Source organism: Mytilus trossulus, chromosome 14 (assembly GCF_036588685.1).
Source record: "Mytilus trossulus isolate FHL-02 chromosome 14, PNRI_Mtr1.1.1.hap1, whole genome shotgun sequence".
Classification (NCBI taxonomy): domain Eukaryota; kingdom Metazoa; phylum Mollusca; class Bivalvia; order Mytilida; family Mytilidae; genus Mytilus; species Mytilus trossulus.
The window spans coordinates 43,765,842-43,788,740 of NC_086386.1; the positions used below are offsets into that span (position 1 = coordinate 43,765,842).

General features: G+C 33.4%; 2 protein-coding genes and 1 pseudogene across 2 annotated transcripts; 1 reads left to right on the forward strand and 2 right to left on the reverse strand.

Moving 5' to 3' along the window:
- Window positions 1–1,937: 1,937 nt before the first annotated feature.
- LOC134697794 (heat shock 70 kDa protein-like) lies at window positions 1,938–3,680 on the reverse strand (annotated as a pseudogene).
- A 6,010-nt stretch (window positions 3,681–9,690) lies between these two features.
- Window positions 9,691–12,460, reverse strand: LOC134697163 (heat shock protein 70 B2-like). Its single transcript, XM_063559235.1, has 2 exons — window positions 12,322–12,460; window positions 9,691–11,810 (listed from the first exon to the last, which is right to left on the reverse strand). Exon 2 carries the CDS (start codon window positions 11,773–11,775, stop codon window positions 9,862–9,864), a length of 1,914 nt encoding a protein of 637 aa, XP_063415305.1. The 5' UTR covers window positions 11,776–11,810; window positions 12,322–12,460; the 3' UTR covers window positions 9,691–9,861.
- A 6,261-nt stretch (window positions 12,461–18,721) lies between these two features.
- LOC134697138 (heat shock protein 70 B2-like) lies at window positions 18,722–21,731 on the forward strand. The gene is made up of 2 exons (XM_063559199.1): window positions 18,722–18,875; window positions 19,336–21,731. Exon 2 carries the CDS (start codon window positions 19,375–19,377, stop codon window positions 21,286–21,288), a length of 1,914 nt encoding a protein of 637 aa, XP_063415269.1. The 5' UTR covers window positions 18,722–18,875; window positions 19,336–19,374; the 3' UTR covers window positions 21,289–21,731.
- Window positions 21,732–22,899: the final 1,168 nt, after the last annotated feature.

Sequence of the window (22,899 nt, forward strand, 5' to 3'; positions counted from 1 at the left end):
GCTTATGGTCTGGACAAGAAATGATCAGGCATGGATAGCATGTTTATATTTGATTTGGGAGAGAAACATTGGATTCAAGATATTCATTCGATTGACGATGGTTCATTGTTCGGAGTTCCCTTCCCCGACGGCTTTTATCACCTTTAAGGCGGAGACTTTGACATAAGAATTGTCAATCATTTTGCAATTGCAATTGAGAGAGAGAGAGCAGCAAAGCCATTTCTGGTAAAAAAAATCTCGTTCTTAGAATAATGAGAAATGCTTGTAAGAAAAAACGAAAGCATTATCAAGCAGAACATAGGCAACCGTGTAATTCGACTCATTGTTTTAGTGAGAAAAATTTCTACAAAAAAAGGAAACCAAAAATGAATAAATTGCAAAGTGTTGGACAATTCCTAAAGTTTCGTAGTATACAAATACTAGTATATAAAGAAAATGATTTATTAATTGTGCTTTTTATGATTCATGAATATTCATAAATACACGATTTTAAAACGAACATTTCACAATGTCATTGTGTTAAGGCAGAGCTTATTATTTAGTTTTCTATGTTGTGTCATGTGTACTATTTTTTGTCTGTTTGTCTTTTTCATTTTAATCCATGGCGTTGTCATTTTATTTTGATATACGAGTTTGACTGTCCCTCTGGTTTCTTTCGCCCCTCTTTTATGAGGTTTATAAAGTTTCATAAATGGATTGATTCATAATGACGATGTCACAAACTCGTGGTGTTTATAAGCACAGTTCGCAAAACTTAATAAGTTCAAGAATCTAGAATGCACAACCACATGATAGCAGTGTAAAGTGGTGTTCATGAATTTAAATTTGTTATAACTTATACTCCATACCCCTTTCCCTTCTGGAGCACCTGAGATTAACCTCTTTTTTGATGGGGTTCGTGTTGCTTAGTTTTCAGTTTTTTTATGTTGTGGTTTGTGTTCTTTTGTTTGTTTGTCTTTTTTCTTTTTTGGCCATGGCGTTGTCAGTTTATTTTCGATCAATGAGTTTGAATATCCCTTATCCATATGGAATCTTCAAAACTCTTCGATCAACATTATTTTCAACAACCAGATTGGGACATAACGATCCATTTGGTAAAATGATTTTGTAGTAATCATTTAAGGTTTCGAAGATAAAGGTTTCGAAGAAGTAGTCTGCACGAGAAAAAAAACCCAATGTTCATGTGGATAACTCTTACAAAGAAAGGTCTCGGTTAAGCGTGGTCAGTTTGAAAAGCATATAAACCATTCGAAATCATGTACCAAGATCTAGTCAACTTTGAATAACACATATACAGCGCAAAAAAACAAAAAAGTCGAATGAAGAAAACAAAACAAAACAAAACGAAATCAAAACGTCTTTCCACGGAAAAGATATTAGACTTAAATATCTCATGCAATCCCGCCATATTTAATTATTTTTTTACAAATATTCGATTAAAAGGAAGTACTAGAGTGTACCTGAAAATGAATCACAGGGTATGATGATCAAATAAAGCTTGATAACAAATAAGGAAGCTATTACTATTATTATATATAAAGTTTATGAAAATGTCATACGTGGACATTTTGTGTTAGATTACATTATAATTCGAATCAGTATTTGGTAACCAGAAGCTGTGATGAGAAGAATGTAAAAACGTTTCACACGTGTACATGCTCAAATAAATCATGCAAAACAATATCGGAAAAACTCTGATTACCTGGTGAGTAAAGGCTAATCTTTCATGGGAACAATATACGGACGAACAGAAACTTTTTTTATAGAATGGAAAGGTGTTAATTGGAGACCCTCTCCTTTATGAGTAGAAATATCGATATTTAACAAACTGGCCATTCGGAAATTTAGTCATATGTTTTCACATATGTTCCTGTGAAGAGCATTTACAGTCATTTTATCATCAGACCTATTTGTTATACCACTGTGATGTTTCAATATTAAAAGTTGCACGCTTTTTGTATTTTTTTCATTTCATTCTCGTATTCTTCTTTCTCCGCCAGAGAAGTATTATCAAGCCAATTGAGTGACTCTTCAAAAGCCTGTTTCACATGAAATGTATAGTGTTCAAGATGATTTCTTGCTGTGAGACACTGCTTTCGTTTTTCATCTTCTTCTTTATATTTCGCAGCATCGGAAACCATTCGATCGATTTCCGCGTTACTAAGCCTTCCTCTATCATTTGTTCTGGTTATTTTCGTTGAATTTCCAGTGCTTTGGTCTATAGCCGAAACATTCAAAAGTCATATACATCAATAGCAAACTTCACTTCAATCTTGGGTTCACCGCGAGGATTTGGAGGTATACCAGTAAGATCGACTTTTCCAAGAAAATTATTGTCTTTTGTCATTGCCCTTTCACCTTCAAAAACAACAATACTGAATGAAGGTTGATTATCTGAATACGTTGAAAATAGCTTTGAAACCTTAACAGGGATATTTGTATTTCTTTGAATCACTTTGGTCATGACGCCACCAGGAGTTTCAATACCAACGGACTAAGGAGTTACGTCAAATAAAAGTATATCTTTTATGATGTCATTATGACTGCCTGGTAGTATAGCTGCTTGGACATCTGCACCACAAGCAACAGCTTCATCAGGATTGACAGATTTATTAAGTTCTTTCCCATTCATAAATTTAGATAGTATTGTCTGTATTTTTTGGTATCCTTGTAGAACCTCCTACAAGTACAATTTCGTCAATACTACGTTTATCAAGTTTAGCGTCTCTTAACACCTTTTTAACAGGTTCAAATGTTCCTCTGAACAAATCTGCACACAGTTCTACAAATCGTGTTCTTGTTATCTTTGAGTGAAAGTTTATATCCTCAAACAAAGAATCGCACAATGCAATTACCTCTGTACTGCTGGATAATGTTCTCTTGGCTTTCTCACAAGCTGTTCTCAGTTTTCTGATTGCAGAAATATCCAATTTTATACTTTCTCTTGAACTCATTTACAAAATGATTAACCATTCTGTTGTCAAAATCATAGCCTCCAAGGTGACTATTTCCGGCTGATGAGCGAACCTCTAACAATGACCATCAACAATTGTAACAATTAACACGTCGAATGCTCCTCCTCCAAAATCAAATATTTAGACGTTTTCCTCGCCTGATAAATTCCTGTCAAGACTGTATGCTAAAGCAGCAGCTATTGACTCGTTCATCATTTGCAGTACATTAAGTCCTGCAATAAAACATGCATCCTTTGTGGCTAGTCTTTGAGAATTATTAAAGTGTGCAGGTACTGTAATGACGGCATCTGTAACTTTCTGTCCGAGATAAGCTTCAGCGGTTTCTTTCATTCTTACCAATACCATTGAACTTATTTCCTCTGGGGAAAATGTCATTGTTTCTGCTTTGTATTCAGCTTGTATATTTGCCTTGCATCCTTTTTGGATTACTTTAAAGGGCCAATGTTTTATATTTGCCTGTATTGTTGAATCTTTAAAGTTTCTGGTAATAAATCTTTTGACATCGCAAATTGTATTTTCAGCATTCATAGCAATTTTATGTTTTGCTGCATCACCAACCAGTCTTTCAGTATCCGTGAAAGCCACATAACTCGGAGTTCTTCTGTTTCCCTGGTCGTTGACAATTATTTCAACTTTTCCATGCTGGAAAACGCCAACACACGTTGTTCCTAAATCAATTCCAATTGCTGGACTTTTTACTGACATATCAAGTTATGTCACTTTTGTTTACTATAAATAATCTGAAAATAAAAAATTAAAAGTGGTAATGGCCGAAATTCAGCTACCACGCCTTTAATTTTGTATATCAAACGTTCGCAAAACACAATGCCAAACCAGCTAAACTTTAATATGAAATTTCAAAAATAATTAAGCGCAATACTTATAAATCTTAAACTCTTTGGGGGATAATATTGATTTGAAATAAATAATCTGAAAATCAGCAACTCTATCTAAAAAGGCTTGAGAGGGTCCCAACATGACTAGTGTAAAACAATTCAAACAGACGTCTTATTTATGTAAAAAAAAACCACAAGAAACGAGAAACACTTTTAAACCATACCAACAAATGAAAACTACTGAACAACTGTTTCTTACTTCGGACATTTTCAAACAAATGCAGCGGGTTTAAAGGTTGTAATAGTGACCGACCTGCAACCTTAACTGAAACATTAGGAAACATTACAACAAAGAAAATAGTAAGACAAACTATTACATATCAATTCAAATGACTTAACTTGACCAAAACGAAACACTGCTGTACCCATCATATTTTAACTTTAGTTTGTTATGTCTGTTTCGTTCATGCATCGTTGTAAATATAATGGAATTTAATGCGACTGTCAAAGACGTAAGAGGTTAAGCGCTATTAAAATGGTTCAATCCGCATTTTTTTTACATCTAAAAATGCCTGTACAAAGTCAGGAATATGACAGTTGTCGTCCATTCGTTTGATGTGTTTTGTCATTTGATTTTGACATTTGATTAGGGACTTGACAATTGAATTTTCCTCGGAGCTCAGTTTTTTTGTGATTTTACTATTTATTTACAAAGGCAATTACACATACACTGAACAAAACAAATTGCTCTATGATAAAATATGTAAAGCCATGTCAAAAGACAACTTCAACATGGGACAAAATGGTGTTGAATATGGTGTACGAAGATGTTTATAGTACGATAATAGAAGTGAATATTTATAAAACTTAATACTTTTTTAAGAACTTATTTTGTACATATTACAAATAATGAGACGAGATGTAACACAAAATAAGTAAACATTTATTAACAAAACTGCATTACAAGTTGTGTCAGCCGGTCAAATTCACACGAACGTACGATTCGAGAGTACTCACAGTTACTGGAAGCAAGTTAAAAGCCAAAAACAATTAATATTAAAATAAAGTCAAGCATCAGAGACTTCAATCCACCTAAAACGCACCCCAGGGATTTAGTGTTAAGCGAAATGGTCAGTCAAATAAGACATAAATTGTGCCATTCAAAAATATAGTTTGAACTCAACCTACAGATTTGTTTTCTTTTTAAGTCTTTTTTCCGATTGCCTATACGACCTTCAGAAGTAAACATTGACCAAACTGTGTTTCTTTGTCTTTTAAGTACAACCTTATAGTTACAGCAGTCTATTCATACTGGCTGGAAGTAAATCTGACTTGATTGTCTTGCTAGGGAATTATAATTTATTATTTCTAACAAATGGGTGACCTGGGTTTTACAGACAAGATTTCTTTTGGCCATATTATACCTCATTTGTGTTCTTTAATCATGTACGAGGACAATTAATACCTATACCCCATACCATTCACGTAGCAGAAATCAAAAGACTCCCACCTCCAACTGATATTGCCTACTTTTGCCCCTTTTTTGAACGGTATCAAACTCTATAAAGCCCATTAAAGTTGCCATATTGCCATAAACGCAAATCTGAGAAGAGTTCATGGACCATGAATTGCAGGATTAATTATCCTACTCTCAAGACACTTCAGCTGGGACAGTTATCAAAATGTATGGAGGGTCATACGGGCAATCAAATAACAGTGGTCGCCATCACGACGATTTGGGTTAAATGAATGGATAATTGCTCTCTGGCAGAGAAATGAACTTATGGTCAAAATAGAAGACCTGCAGAAAGTAGGTATACGACCGTCATGACAAAACTTCATTACGATGCCAAAATAGACCATTAAATAGTACAGGGGAATTAAGCACCAACAATGGAATAAGTTGATTAAAACTTAACCGTAAATAAATAAAATGCACTTTGTAGATGCATGACTACTTATTGTGTGCTATAATTACTGTTATTTACCTTGTTGTAAGCAGCTGATGTTGATTGATTAATGTTATCTTAAAGTTTTGAATATCTGTTTAAGTAATTTAACTTGTTACAAAAATGATAATGTTCATATATGTCATACATGAAAACATTAAATTACTGGTAGAGTCATCTCAAAGGCTAAGATGTTATTTTGCATGCTAAAATTATAATCCTGGTATATGTGATGAGTTTTTACAACCTCCATGTATCTGCTGGTGGACGTTTCGTCATCGATGGTATAGCCGACAAAGTAGTACATGTAGTAAATAGAAATAGGAAGATGTGGTGTGAGTGCCAATGAGACAACTCTCCAGCATGTTTGTGTTGACATTGATTACCAGCATCTTCGTGTTGACAGTGATTATCAATGATGTTTTTTTGTAAAACTGTTTATGAAATCTTGAAAGATTAGAAAGGTATCAGGCTTATAATTTGATACGCCAGACGGGCATTTTGCCTACACAAGACTCATCAGTGACAAAATATTTAGAAAGCCAAGTAAGTATAAAGTTTGAGAGCATTGAGGACCCAAACTCATGAAAAGATTGCAGATGTCTTATTTCAATATTTTTTCTGGAAATGTTTGGATTAAATGCATGTCAACTTTGTACTTGATTTAGCCAGCTGTTTGTTTTATTTGATAGCCACTGATGACTCTCATGTAGACGTTACCCTCGTCACATAATTCTGTAAATGATTGAAGTCATGTTTCCTATAATGTTGTTGAGTTATCCTTCTTTGTTTATAACATGGACAAATACAAATACGAAAACGGTCTTATTTAGGACCCATTTAGTATCATATTGAATAAAAAATTATCAAATTATATTTGACAATTTATTTTCACATGTAAAAGGTTACTTACTATGTCTCAGTTTGAAAGGAAAATCCTGAATGTAATCAACATTATGCACGACCCGATGTTTTCACAACTTATTTTGAGGTCAAATCCTTAAAATGGAACTCGTCGAGGACCATCTATCGTAGCACAGTTAGCACTATTTCCTGTCCTATTCACCAAACGTTAAGATGAGATATGACATAAAAATATAATGTCAGATTATGTTGATATCTATATATACATAATTTACTTAGTTTACTAAGTAGCTGATTGCATAACCTTCAAATACACTGATGAGAAGAGAATGCAGCTATTCATGTATTATGTATTGCAATTCAGTCGGAAACCAGGTTGAAAAAGAACAAAAGAATCGAAGCTCTTTATTAGAGAAGGCGATAAATGTTTACTGTATTGTTTACTATAGTGTCAAAAATTTTAAAAGTGAATAGAAACAAACAAAATTGCAATTTTCTTCTCAATAACAAGGAGTTTTATATTAAAACACCTTTTGCATAAGTTTTCAATTTATCTAGTTCATAGTTAAGCAGAACAATAAGTTATCAAGTCGACGACATGGGTATCTTTCAAGTTGGATGACAAAAATGCATAACCTCCGATTTTTTGGAAAAAATTACCACGGACGGATAACATATCAATCTATCAGTTTCGTAATTTTCGTGTCTGCCCTTCCATTATGTGACTGAAGAAAAAAATCCAAAAAATGGGAAACAATTGTATCGAAAAGAGAAAATCGAGTGCACCTTTTTATGTTAGGGCGTGTTTGAGATGAGTATTTTGTCTTGACATCGGAGAAAGTAAGAATATTTCATACATCGTCTCGCTTCAGATTCTATTATTTTTATATATTAAAGCTACAGGTTGACGTTATAACACAAAAAAATCACAGTACTAAAAGATGAAATATATGGGTCAAGTAAATACCTATCTAATGAGTCACAAAAACAGAGAAAGTGTGTTCGAAAAGTTATTTTTTTACTGAAAGTACTTGACGACAGTCTTTTAAGATGGATGATGAAAATGCATATCTTCGAAAAGTTCTATTTTTGTGTGAGTGATAACTAGAGTTTATAGTTTTCATACACTAAACAAATCTAGTCTGCCCTTCCACGAAATATTTAATTAGAATTTTTTTAAATGTTTATGAATTTTCGAAAATTCCACCTGACACCCGATTAAACAATAGTTTAAAGTGGAATCAATGGAGACAAGATAATTAACTGATAGCTAGTTGATACATTTGTCTTTAAATATACATCTGACATATAAGGATCGTAATGGTGCAATGTGGATAAACTTATCGGTTTCCAAGAGCAAAATTGGTAGCGCGTCATCCCTACAATGGCTTCCGTTTCTACGATTGTGAAAATTAACTGGCGTAATGGGGAGATAATTTTGACGAAGTGGGCGCTACGGGAGAATAACACCTCCCAAAACAAAATCTATCAAATTTATTCGTTCATAGTGTGTAAATATACGTTTCTTGGTTGAGTTAAGCCTGCCAATTGATATGTTATCGTGTGTTTTTCTATGATGTAATGCTATTGTTCAGAAAAAGGGAGAAGGTTTGGTACCATTAAAACGTTTAATCCCGCTTCAAATGTTTGCACCTGTCTTAAGTCATGATCAGTAATCTGATGTACAGTAGTTGTCGTTTGTTTAGGTAATCTATACGTGTTTCTCGTTTCTCGTTTTTTTTATATAGATTAGACGTACCGTTGGTTTTCCCGATTGAATGGGTTTACGCTAGTAATTTTGGGGCCCTTTATAGCTTGTTGTTCGGTGTGAGTCAAGGCTCCATGTCGAAGGCCGTACATTGACCTATAATGGTTTACTTTTATAAATTGTTATTTGGATGGAGAGGTGTCTCATTGGCACTCATACCACATCTTCCTATAGCTCTTTATCAGTTATTATAGTTAAAGAAAGGCTGTGCAATGCTAGGGGTTATTGCCATAGAAGTGAGAAATAAATTTGCAGGTTCCAGCCCAGTAAAACAGAAAGTAAAGATCTACTTTAACATGTTGAAGTTGATTTTTAAAATACACACACGTATATATATATATATATATATGAATAAATTCATCTATTGTAAGATTGGTAACGAATAATATTGTGGATAACTTAAATATGACATGTATATCTCTGTATTCTTCTTACGTGACAAAGTAACAATACGACTATTGAAGATATATTTTTATTAACGGATGATGTGGTCGAGTGGTCTAGTACATTACACATAGGGCTAAGCGATTGGTATAATGCATCAAATATATGAGCTGAAATCCCGTTGAGAGACAAAAATTTGACAGCATTACACTCTGATGGATTTTGTACATATATAAAGAGGCGGAATATACCAAAGGAAGAATAAATAATCCTTTGTCCCAGAGAGAGAGACCGACAAAAAAGTATTAAATACGAAAAATCGCCAAAGAACAAGCTGAAGCAGCAGTATACAAAACACAAAATAATAACAAAAGACATTCGCTTGAAAACTCTTTACACTTATACAGCCAAACGGTCATGTGGAAAGTTTCAACTAGTTCCTACAAAATGTGTTGTATTGTATATATTTCACCTCTGTAACTATATTATTTAGTTAATGACAATAAAGATCTATCTATCTAGATGTAACAACCCCTTTCAATTGTACCAGTCAGCCATCACTTTGAGTTTTCGTATAAGAACTTTAAAAAAACGTGTTTGCAGGAAATTAAAAATTGAATATGCAATGAGTCTTTTATATCGTTTATCAAATCCAAGCAACAATTTCGTTCTTTCAAACCGAAATAGTTTTCCCCTTACACAATAACCCAAGATGTACACACCAAACAGACGTGTCTACTGAAAGTATCAGATATCAGCCTTAACTTGATGGACTTGAATTTCAAAGATCGTTCAGTCTCTGATTTAATCATGGTCATCGGATGGTGATTCGCTTTCAGTGCATAATTTTAGGACACATTTGAAATATTACACAGTCATATTTTTTAAAATGCTTTCTTTAAATAACGTAGACATTTCAACTTTTAAAACATTTTATTTATTTTTCAAAACAAATATTGAGTTATAAACTTAACATTTATAAATTTAAAAAAAAATACTGTTAACAACAAATCGTAACAACTGTAACTATACCAACAAGTTATAAATGAGTTAATTATAATACAAAGTATTTAGTGTGCAACAGTTTAATCGACTTCTTCTACGGTAGGTCCATTTGAAGAGCTTTGACCACCTGTACTATTTGATGGTCCATTTTGAGCACCACCGTGAAGTTTTGACATGACAGGGGAACATTCTTTCTGTAATTCTTTCATTTTGTCATCGTATTCTTCTTTTTCTGCCAGAGAATTGTTGTCTAACCATTTGAGTGACTCTTCACATGCTTTACCTAAATCCTCTTTGTCCTGTGTTGACAGCTTGTCTCCAGAATCCCCGATAGCTTGCTTAACACTGAATATGTAGTTTTCCAATTGATTTCTTGAAGTAATACGCTGCGTTTGTTTTTCATCTTCTTCTTTATATTTCTCTGCATCTGAAACCATTCGATCAATGTCCTCTTTACTGAGCCTTCCTCTGTCATTGGTGATTGTAATTTTCTTTGAATTTCCACTGCTTTGGTCCTTAGCCGAAACATTTAAAAGTCCGTTTGCATCAATATCGAATTCTACTTCAATCTTAGGCACACCTCGAGGAGCTGGGGGTATACCAGTTAGATCGAAATTTCCCAAATGATTATTGTCTTTGGTCATAGCCCTTTCACCTTCAAAAACCTGAATGCTAACTGCTGGTTGGTTATCTGAATACGTTGTAAATATCTGAGAAGCCTTTGTAGGGATTTTTGTATTCCTGTCAATAAGTTTGGCCATTACACCACCTGCAGTTTCGATACCAAGGGACAATGGAGCTACGTCAACTAAAAGTACATCTTTGATTGTGTCGCTACGATCGCCTGACAGGATAGCAGCTTGGACAGCCGCACCGTAAGCAACAGCTTCATCTGGATTGACCGATTTATTTAGATCTTTCCCATTCATAAATTCTGACAGCATTTTCTGTATTTTCGGTATCCTTGTAGAACCTCCGACAAGTACAATCTCTTGAATACTACTTTTATCAAGTTTAGCGTCTCTTAAAGCTTTTTCAACTGGTTCAAGTGTCGTTCTGAACAAATCTGAGCACAGTTCTTCAAATCGAGCTCTTGTTATTTTCGTGTAAAAGTCTGTTCCCTCAAACAATGAGTCTATCTCAACGTTTGCCTCTGTACTGCTTGATAATGTTCTCTTAGCTTTCTCACAAGCAGTTCTCAATCTTCTGAGTGCACGATTGTTACCAGAAATGTCTTTACCACATTTTCTTTTGAATTCATTCATAAAATGACTGACCATTCTGTTGTCAAAGTCTTCGCCACCAAGGTGAGTATCTCCAGCCGTTGAGCGAACTTCGAACAATGAACCCTCGTCTATCGTAAGAATAGAGACATCGAATGTTCCTCCGCCTAAATCAAATATTAAAACGTTTTTCTCGCCTGATAAATTCTTATCCAGACCATAAGCCAGAGCAGCAGCCGTTGGTTCGTTAATTATTCTTAGTACATTAAGTCCTGCAATAAAACCAGCATCCTTTGTAGCTAGTCTTTGAGAATCATTAAAGTATGCAGGTACGGTGATGACGGCATCTGTAACTTTCTGTCCGAGATAAGCTTCGGCAGTTTCTTTCATTTTAACTAATACCATTGAACTTATTTCTTCTGGACTAAATGTTTTTGTTTCGCCTTTGTGTTCAGCTTGTAGTTTTGGCTTGCCTCCGCTATTGATGACTTTGAATGGCCAATGTTTCATGTCTGACTGAACTGTTGAATCACTAAAATTTCTGCCGATCAGTCTCTTGGCATCGAATATTGTATTTGTAGCGTTCAATGCGACTTGATTTTTAGCTGCATCGCCAACCAGTCTTTCAGTATCCGTGAAAGCCACATAACTTGGAGTTGTTCTGTTCCCCTGGTCGTTGGCAATGATGTCTACTTTTCCGTGCTGGAAAACACCAACACAAGAGTATGTTGTTCCTAGATCAATTCCAATAGCTGGACCTTTTCCTGCCATATCTAGTTATTTCACTTTTGTCTTCGATAAATAATCTGGAAATAAAATAATTATTTTTATAATATTTCTGTATAACTGAGATTAAACCAACTTTTACTTGGAATGGTAAACTTTGAAATAGCTGACTTACTGCTAGAAAATAAATAGAGAGAGGTACATTAATAATTGTCTGACCAAAGAATTGACATTGATCTTTTATCATCTTCATATAAACATTATTTGTATCTTTAAAATTATTATCAAAAACTAGCTGCAAATCATATTAATTTATTGTGTTTGAACTTTGTTTATTGGTCCGCAGTGATTTCATACAGGATCTGTTACTTGCAGTAAGCTTTTACAGAAAAAATACCTATGTAACACCAAAAAAGGAATACATTTTAATATGAAAGTTAATATAATTCTATAACTTGATATTCTCCTTTACTTTATCAATATTGAAACAGGGAAAAAAATGTAAATTTTAATAATGCGTACATTGTCAATTTGAAGTAACTGCACTAGTTATTTTAATTGTAAAAATGTTAAATAAAATTAATTACATACCAGATTATATAGATAAAGGGAACAGTAGTATACCGCTGTTTTCTTTCTGGGTCTCCTGTGTTTTTATTTGTTAGCTTTTACCCTCTGTTCTCACTTCTTAATCGTCGTCTATTTTGCTATGATTCTTGTCTTTACAGTATATCGCCTTTTATATACTCAAAAACGAAGGTTCCTGATCATTCAAGAAAATCTAATGTTAGAAAAGTATTTGTTATGAAAAATACTCGGTTGTTATCCTTCTCGAAGTATGATGAAATCAAATAATATCGAATGAATCTTGGGAATGTTGTTTCTATTTTTAGGATATTTAATGTAAATACGATACATCGTGTGTTGATCTTAGATATTCACGAATGTTATCGAAGGTTCAATTATGAAGCTCTGATGAGGTTATTTGACACAAGACCAAATTCTTTATAAACATGATTTAAAATTTAAAGTTGAAATTACATAAAAGGGTTTAATTTGTCTGCATTTCTCCAATTTTTCCAAATACTATAATTACCGATATTTCAATTTATTTTGAATTCTGGCATAAGGAAAAAGATCTACATATATATACCACTTATGACATATATTACAAAGTGACATTGAGTTTATAAAGGACAGAATTAAAATAACAAACATAATTGTTTTAAAGGAGTAGGTCCGGTAAGAGCCCTTTTTGGCCCCAAACTATAGCAGTTTTACAAAATTGTTCAAATGTAAACTTTTAGTTATTTATTGGATAGTAGAATGGTTCTGTTACATAAATATTGGCTGTGTTTGACCATACAATGCACATATATTGAGTACTAGCACCATTAAGTCATGCTAAATTACTGAAATCTTCACAATTCCAGCATTTTAGTAAAATTTTAGACGGTTTCCGTGTAAAACGAAAGTGGCCGCATTCGTGTTCATCTAAAATATTGAAATAGATGTTGTATTTTATGATAGTACATAACATATATAAAGATTGAGGATGAACACGGATGCGGCCACTTTCATTTTTGACAAAAAAACATCTGAAAAGTGGAATTTTTTCGAATATTTGTTAGATTTTTCATTTTTAAGCTTGAATCGGATTGTTTTTAATGACTAAATGAGTTAAAATCTTTCACAAAAAATAATTGAATCAAATGAAATAGACACTTTTAAAAGTGTTTAAAAAGTGGTCAAAATCTTTCGTCAGATGAAACTGAAATTTGAGGCCAAAATCGGTCTTTACCGGACCTACTCCTTTTATATTCTACTACTGATTATTAGAAAATTCTCTTCATATACAGATAACCAAACTGATATATTTTTATTCAAATTTAAGGGTCCATGAAGAGAAAACTATTTTTTGGCAATGATCTACATATAAAGACATTTCCATATATACATTTATCATGCCAGTCAGTTTTTAACAGAAATCATCTTGTGTAATATTTGGGCTAAGCAACTTTATGTTTACATATCTTTGATATGACAATGTATTTTTTTTCTAATATATAATCATTCACACTCACACTTTGTTTTATAAATGCTTAAGCGGTCAAAATATTAATTTGAGAAAATTATGTATCACTTGAGTTTAGAGAATGTTATTTGTGTTAATCTCTATTCATAGTTTGTTGCCTGAGATATAATAGTAGTCTAAGGTTATTGGTAAGTAAAATGTTTATGTTCATTTTTGGCCCTTATTAAGAATACAATACTCGTCGTCTTCTTTTGAAATTGCCATTGCCTACATGGAAGCGTATTACTCTGTGTGTTATTTCATTAGGACTGGCATTTTTTTGAATAGTTTTGCGAATTTTCCAAGACTGTGTTATAAAGTTATCTAGTATTCGATAGCACGGTGGGTATGGTTGTCCTGCAAGAGAACGGACTGTGCTGCTGATTCGGTCCTGACGGGTGCTGGTGATCAATGAAAAAATGTAAACAAAGACGAAAATGATGTTTTCACTTATAAAAAATGGAAGAAAACAGTTGAGATTTTTCAATTTCGTTTCTTGTGGGTTCATATATAAACCATTAAAAAAATGACCCTCTAAACTGTTTCAGTAAGCGTAACACAAAAATGCTCATTTTCAGAAAATCTCGAACTGAAAAAATAAAACAAAAATGCTCATAGAGTCCGCCTTCTATACTGCAATCCACACGACAAAACAATTTTGTGAAAAAAAACATTGCAATTTATTAAAATTAAGCATTTTCTCAATTTATTCATGTCCTGATACTGTGCTGGTGGGTCCTGCCATTGTGCTGGTGGGTCCTGATACGGTGCTGGTGATTTTGGATAAGAAGTTGGTCATATTTGAAACAAATGTTACAAAATCAATAAAATTAGCCAGATGATTTTTGCCAACAGGATCTATGACTCCTATATTAGCTCTTGTGCATCCATTTGGCTGTTTAATATGTGTTTTCAAATGATCTGAACTTGTATTACATAATAACATAAAAGGGCAACATCTTTCGTCCAATATCAGATAACAATATATAGTATTTAAAATATGTTAAAAATTTCACAATACTATATATTTCATTTTATGTGTCAATTTGTTCGAAAAAAGTCGAAAAGAAGAGACTTTTTTTAATGTCATGATTATATGTCGCTTTCTAGATCTATGCTTGGTCATTATTTCAGATGACATGGACTCCTCACCCTGATGACCCTGCTGTCTTTCATAACTTTATCCGTATACATATATTAATAGATAAACAAAAGGCTGCATGCAACACGTATTTTTGTATTTAAAATGATTCGTTGTAAAGAGAATATTTGTGGTGAATGGAAACTGTGAGGGTCACAATCTTAAATTGCTTATAAATGTTGCTGGAACCAGTTTCGTTATCTGATCTGAAATTTCTGAAATGTGCAAGGTAGATAGACATTTTGATTTTTTTTACTCGGTAATGAACCACTGTGCATGTTGATCCCATGCTAAACATAACAAAAATCTCTGTACAAAGGTCTGTGAATTTCTACAAAAATAGTGATTTTATTTTTCACTAAATTCCCTTTTTCTACTAAATACAATAATTAACTATGAGTAATTATGCTTTGCAAGAAGTTTCCTCTTGATATATGTACAACATTATATCTCTATTATTCATTGTCTGTGCTGTTTTGATACTATTGCAGTTTGCACATTTCGGAATTGACAGTCCACAGGAGGGGTCATAAACCGTACACGAAAAGATAAAATATTGATATAAGTACTTTATTTGCATCTTTGAACCCCCACCCCGGCTTGTTTTTTTTAGGAGCCTGGGGTGTCTAAAAATGGTCGATTACAGACAGCCGAGTACGCATTTTACTTTCCAGGCGTGTTATTGTTGATTGTTAAAGTCCTGAAAACGGATAGATGGAAACACAAATGTTTGATATATCTGGCTTTAGATTCAGTTTTTTTTAAGGAGTCATTACTACAGAGATGGTGTGTTTGACACACAAAACTTAAAAGCTTAGTGATATTGCCAATATTAAAATAAAAGTGTATTTTAGTTGGGTATTTTTTCCATTTACTCATTTTCAATTATAATCAAGGGACATTTTATTTTTATTCATGAAAAATATTTATACATAGAAAAGAAGGACACATTGTTCACTTCCTCCCCCGTAATGCTTTCAAAATATTTATTTTGAATTGTAAAAAGCTAAGAAATCTTAATTTTATTAGTGTTCTCTAGGTTATCTCGTCTTCATTCTCTGACATATTCTAGCCTGCCCTTTCATAAAATAGTGAATTGTGTTAGTGTTCTATCGAACTTTCGAAAAAAAAATACCTGATAACCGTTTAGACAAAAAAAAATGTGTTGGAAAAATCTTACAGCAAGTGATTCTATAAGATACATTTTCCTTTTACAATACAACTTTTGAATCTTACGGGAAACTATTCCAAGCTTTCACTGTAACCTCGCTCTAACTTATCCCCATCCCTCCCCACCCCCCAAAAAAAACCAAAACAAACAAACCCGCAATACTATTGTCATTCTTATAGTCAGCACTCAATTGTTCACAAACAAATATGTTTTAAGCTGCTAAAGACATGATTCAAACGCTCAGAAAGTCCTTTGTTCTATATTTTTGCTCTCCATTTTTATGCAAAACCTTTTACATTTTTATTTTATGGGTTGTTGTTGAAGGTCGTAGTCGTACGATGACGTATGGTTGTTAACACATACTTCCTTTGGTTTCTTATGGAAATTTGTCCATTGACAACAAATATACCACATCATCTACTTTATATAAGTATTGTATAAATTTTGGTTATCTTGCAAAACGATCGTAATCCCGAAAATCGTAAACATATTTTCTTATCTTAAAAGGGGGCCAGAAGGGTTCCATTAACAGGCCAATAAATAAGATTACAGTTAGTTTAAATTTTTTTTTTTAAAATAGGGTTATTTTTTCTTTTATAATAACAGTAAACAGATTCACAACAATGTCAATTTCAAGAAAGCAGACAACAGCTAATAAGTCAATAACAGTACAGCATCAATGATCTTGAATATATGCCACTTTTAACTAAAATATAAAAGCACAGAACCAGGACATAGGAGCACAGAACCAGGACCGTTTTTCTTATCACCAGCACAGCGTCAGGACAATTCCGTTTAACGAACTTGCACGACTTTTGCAATATAATATTGTTGTAATATACTTTGCATGGTACTTATGACACATCAGAGAAAAATTAAGCAACAAAACAGTCGTTTTATTGCCGTTCTAATACAATGTAAACAAACCCACCAGCACAGAATCAGGACCCACCAGCACCCGTCAGGACCAAATCACCAGCACAGTACGTTCTCTCGCAGGACAACCATACCCACCGTGGATAGTGTTCATTGGTTTTACAGTCTTTCCCGTGTGACAGTAAGTAAAATAGCAATGTACATAGTATCATAGATGCAGCTGACACAAAGAGAATATTTCTAGAAAGATTTCATATCGGATGTCATTACAAATTTGGCGTCCGACGTCCGTAAAATTTTCACTTGTTTTTAACTTCTGAGAGGGAACTAAAAGGGATCAATATATTAAACTGTTATTTTTCTCCATTGTTGAAACACATGATAAAAAGATCATGACATGTCATTTTTCATATCGCCTGTATTATTTTCGTATTATCAGCCCTCAAGCCATGCAGGAACATATATATGTTCCCAGAGCCATGCTACTCTTGGGCTGATATTGAAGCTAGGGCTGATAAAACAGGCGATATGCAAAACGCCATCATGATGTAATAATCTGATAATATTCGTGTACTCTATACATATAATATTTCGAATAATTAATTATTTGCATAATTATCATAGTAAAGGTTAATTCCTTTAAAGAATAGTCTTAAGATTTCTTGTTGTTGAAGTAAGTGCTAAAATGAGTTGAATGCATATCTAAAATAAGATAAAAGGTTTATTTGAAATTTATTTTGTAAATAAATACTGCTTTTTAATTAACATTTTAATATAATTCAACTTGAATTAGAACAACACAATATTTTAAAATAAGTTATAATCTCCAAACATTCTTGACTCGTGTACTGTATTATAGTTGATGCGTGTTTGAAAATGTTTTTCAAAACTTCATGCATGTATTTATTGAGGGGACGAATTTCATATATTTACACGTCTATGAAGAATCAATACTTACAACAAATGTCTTTGAAAACTTTTCTATTAATTTCCAATCTAAAATGCTCCCTAAATACTAATCCATTGTATGATAACATGACTCAAACACCTTCAACATTTTCAAATTTTAAATCTGTATCTTCCAGGAAGTTACCAATGGGCATGCTCATTTGTTTTATGTAATTCTTGCAATGTTCTTGCAAACATATAGAATTATCAAAGATTCCTGCAATCTAGCTGCGAACATCCCTTAAATTCTAGAGTTTCCTGCAATCTTACTGCAAACATAAAAGTTTCTGCAAACTTGCCGCAAGCTTGCAGCAAAAAGCTGCAATGTTTGCAGGAGGTTCGCAGCTAGCTGCAAACTTCTGCAAACATTATTCAAAGGGTTCCTGCAAGCTTTTTGTTTGCAGCAGACCTGCAGCAAGTATGCTGCAGACCTGCTGCAAACATTTCAGTTCTGTAAGGGTATGTCTGGCAACTAAAAAATATAATTACTTGCATGAATATTAAACATATTATATATGCTCTTAATTTCATATAAATCGACACACAAATAAAATCCTCTTATTTTGGTTTAATCCTATTCAAATCCGGTTTCCTTTGACAAAAAACCTTTAAAATTGAATTTTCGACAACATTCGAGAATATTTGAAATGAATTGTATTTATATTTACGTCCTAAAAATAGACATTATATTCCCGATATTCTTTCGATATTATTAGATGTCATCATTCTTCTAGAAGGATAATAACAGAGGACTCCGAACTAAAAATAATTTTCTATCTTTAGATTTTCTTGAATGATCACGAACCTTCGTTTTCAAAGTATATAAAAAGGCGATGTTGTAAAGAGAGAAATCATAAGAAAATAGACGACGATTGAGAAGTGCAAAGTTTACAAACTGGAGACCACGAAAGAAAAATCACTAATTGATAACACTGGTAAGTAATTAATTTCTTACTGAATAACAATGAATAGTCTATAATAGTTAATTTAATATATGCTCAAAATAAAAAATAAAACTTTTTTTCGATGTATCAATATTGAATCCTAAAGGAGTTGAATTAGGTAACAGACAGTATTGCATTCCTTTTTTGTTTTTAAAATTGTGTGTTTCTGTTCTGTTAAAGGCTGTAAATAAAAAAAAATGTGTGAATTAAGTCACCGAATAACAATAAAACATAGTTCATAAAGAATAATTTAGTTACATTTGAGCCTATTTTTTCCCCTAATAAGATACACATTATTGATCATTCACAGGTCAGAGCAGGTTATTCAAACTACTTTTCGGTAAAAGTAAATATTTCGCAGTTTCACTTTCCAAACAAATTTAAAATTGGTTTTACTTTAACTATACAGATATATAACAGAAATAACTATATATATATATTATCTTTCCAGATTATTTATCGAAGACAAAAGCAAAATAACTACTGAGATATGGCAGGAAAAGGTCCAGCAATTGGAATTGATTTAGGAACAACGTACTCTTGTGTTGGTGTTTTCCAGCATGGAAAAGTAGACATCATAGCCAACGACCAGGGGAACAGAACAACTCCTAGTTATGTGGCTTTCACGGATACTGAAAGACTGGTTGGTGATGCAGCGAAAAATCAAGTCGCATTGAACGCTACAAATACAATATTCGATGCCAAGCGACTGATCGGCAGAAATTTTAGTGATTCAACAGTTCAGTCAGACATGAAACATTGGCCATTCAAAGTCATCAATAGTGGCGGCAAGCCAAAACTACAAGCTGAACACAAAGGAGAAACAAAAACATTTAGCCCAGAAGAAATAAGTTCAATGGTATTGGTTAAAATGAAAGAAACTGCCGAAGCTTATCTCGGCCAGAAAGTTACAGATGCCGTCATCACAGTACCTGCATACTTTAATGATTCTCAAAGACTAGCCACAAAGGATGCTGGTTTTATTGCAGGACTTAATGTACTGCGGATAATAAACGAACCAACAGCTGCTGCTCTAGCTTATGGTCTCGACAAAAATTTATCAGGCGAGAAAAACGTTTTAATATTTGATTTGGGAGGAGGAACATTTGACGTATCTATTCTTACGATAGACGAGGGTTCATTGTTCGAAGTTCGCTCAACGGCTGGAGATACTCACCTTGGTGGCGAAGACTTTGACAACAGAATGGTCAGTCATTTTATGAATGAATTCAAAAGAAAGTGTGGTAAAGACATTTCTGGTAACAACCGTGCACTCAGAAGATTGAGAACTGCTTGTGAGAAAGCTAAGAGAACATTATCAAGCAGTACAGAAGCAAACGTTGAGATAGACTCATTGTTTGAGGGAACAGACTTTTACACCAAAATAACAAGAGCACGATTTGAAGAACTGTGCTCAGATTTGTTCAGAACAACTCTGGAACCAGTTGAAAAAGCTTTAAGAGACGCTAAACTTGATAAAAGTAGTATTCAAGAGGTTGTACTTGTCGGAGGTTCAACAAGGATTCCAAAAATACAGAAAATGCTGTCAGAATTTATGAATGGGAAAGAATTGAATAAATCTGTCAATCCTGATGAAGCCGTTGCTTACGGTGCAGCCGTCCAAGCTGCTATACTATCAGGCGATCGTAGCGACACCATCAAAGATGTACTTTTAGTTGACGTAGCTCCATTGTCCCTTGGTATTGAAACTGCAGGTGGAGTAATGGCGAAATTAATTGACAGAAACACAAAAATCCCTACAAAGGCCTCTCAGATATTTACAACGTATTCAGATAACCAACCAGCAGTAAGCATTCAGGTTTTTGAAGGTGAAAGGGCTATGACCAAAGACAATAATCATTTGGGAAAGTTTGATCTCACTGATATACCGCCAGCACCCCGTGGTGTGCCTAAGATTGAAGTGGAATTCGATATTGATGCAAACGGACTTTTAAATGTTTCGGCTAAGGACCAAAGCAGTGGAAATTCAAAGAAAATTACAATCACCAATGACAGAGGAAGACTCAGTAAAGAGGACATTGATCGAATGGTTTCAGATGCTGAGAAATACAAAGAAGAAGATGAAAAACAAACACAGCGTATCACTTCAAGAAATCAATTGGAAAACTACATATTCAGTGTTAAGCAAGCTATCGGTGACTCTGGAGACAAACTGTCAACGCAGGACAAAGATGATTTAGGCAAAGCCTGCGAAGAGTCACTTAAATGGTTAGACAATAACTCTCTGGCAGAGAAAGAAGAATACGATGACAAAATGAAAGAACTACAGAAAGTATGTACCCCCGTCATGTCAAAACTTCATGGTGGTGCTCAAAATGGACCATCAAATAGTACAGGTGGGCAAAGTACTTCAAATGGACCTACCGTAGAAGAAGTCGATTAAACTGTTGCACACTAAATACTTTGTATTATAATTAACTCATTTATAACTTGTTGGTATAGTTACAGTTGTTACGATTTGTTGTTAACAGTATTTTTTTTTTAATTTATAAATGTTAAGTTTATAACTCAATATTTGTTTTGAAAAATAAATAAAATGTTTTAAAAGTTGAAATGTCTACGTTATTTAAAGAAAGCATTTTAAAAAATATGACTGTGTAATATTTCAAATGTGTCCTAAAATTATGCACTGAAAGCGAATCACTCTTTGTAATCTTACAAATACCAATACTTTGTTTTATAATTACGGTAGTTATAGTTTGTTGTTTTAACTACTGTATTTACAATTTGATGTTATCAGTCAATATGTTTGTAAAATGTTATGTTTAAATCTCCGGCAATATTTATTTTTAAAAATAAAAATTATTATGAAATTAATAATGTTACATTAGTTAAAGCATATATATTAGTATTTGGCAACATGACAGACCGTTATATATAATAAAGCTGTGTGTTTGCATGATATAAATAAAAAGAAGATGTGAAATGTTTGCCAATGAGAAAACTCTCCACAATAGATCAAGACTGACACGGACATAAACGTACGGCATTCAACAATTAGAAAAGCCCATAGTGCATAGTCAATTATAAAAGGCCGCGAAATTACAAAGGTAAAACAATTCAAACGGGAAAACTAACAACCTAATTGATGTCCAAAATAATGAACGCGACGAACAAATACGTAACACAGCAACACACAACAACCACTGAATTACAGGGACCTGACTTGGGATAGGCACATACAAGCTTTTAACTGTGCTGCATGTAGTTTTTTCATCCGAAGACTTTGGTAAAGTGAAGACTGACAAATCAAGCTGAATTATTTCTGTGTATATTTGCACAGGCAATGAAAACGAACATGTGCATCTTTCAGTGTTCTCATCTCTGACTCATCTCATCAAATCAAGTAAGGGAATGTGCCGATGTGTTTTCCCTGAAGCCGACCTTCTTACGTACAACTATTTGCTAGCCTTGAATATAATATATATAAACGGCTTTCGTCCCACACGAATGTGTGAAAAGTCAAAATACTGAACTCCGATGAAAATGTCCCTCATCAAATGGCAAAATCAAAAGTTCAAACACTTCAAACGAATGTATAACAACTGTCATATTCCTGACTTGGCACTGGCATTTTTTATGTAGAAAATGGTAGGTTAAACCTGGTTCTAAAGCTAGCTGAAACTCTCACTTGTATGACAGTCGCATCAAATTCCAAAGACAACGACACCTGAATAAAGTCATGGTCATTAAAATATCTTTGAGTTATCTTTCTTTATTCAGAACATTTCTGCGTAAAACAGTCTCATTTGTATGATATTAAATTCGCTTTTTGACAATATAAATATTTTCACATGTAACTTCAAAATACCACAGGTAATTGAAACTCTGTGATGAAAAATCCTGAATATATAAGAATATGCTCTAGAGATATTTCAACATTACGAGCGAGGTTTCAACAGGTACTAAATCGTCCTGAACATGCATGTATATGCCACTGGGCGTTAAGCAAACAACAAGCAATTCAATCAATCGATCAGCAGATGTATCGATA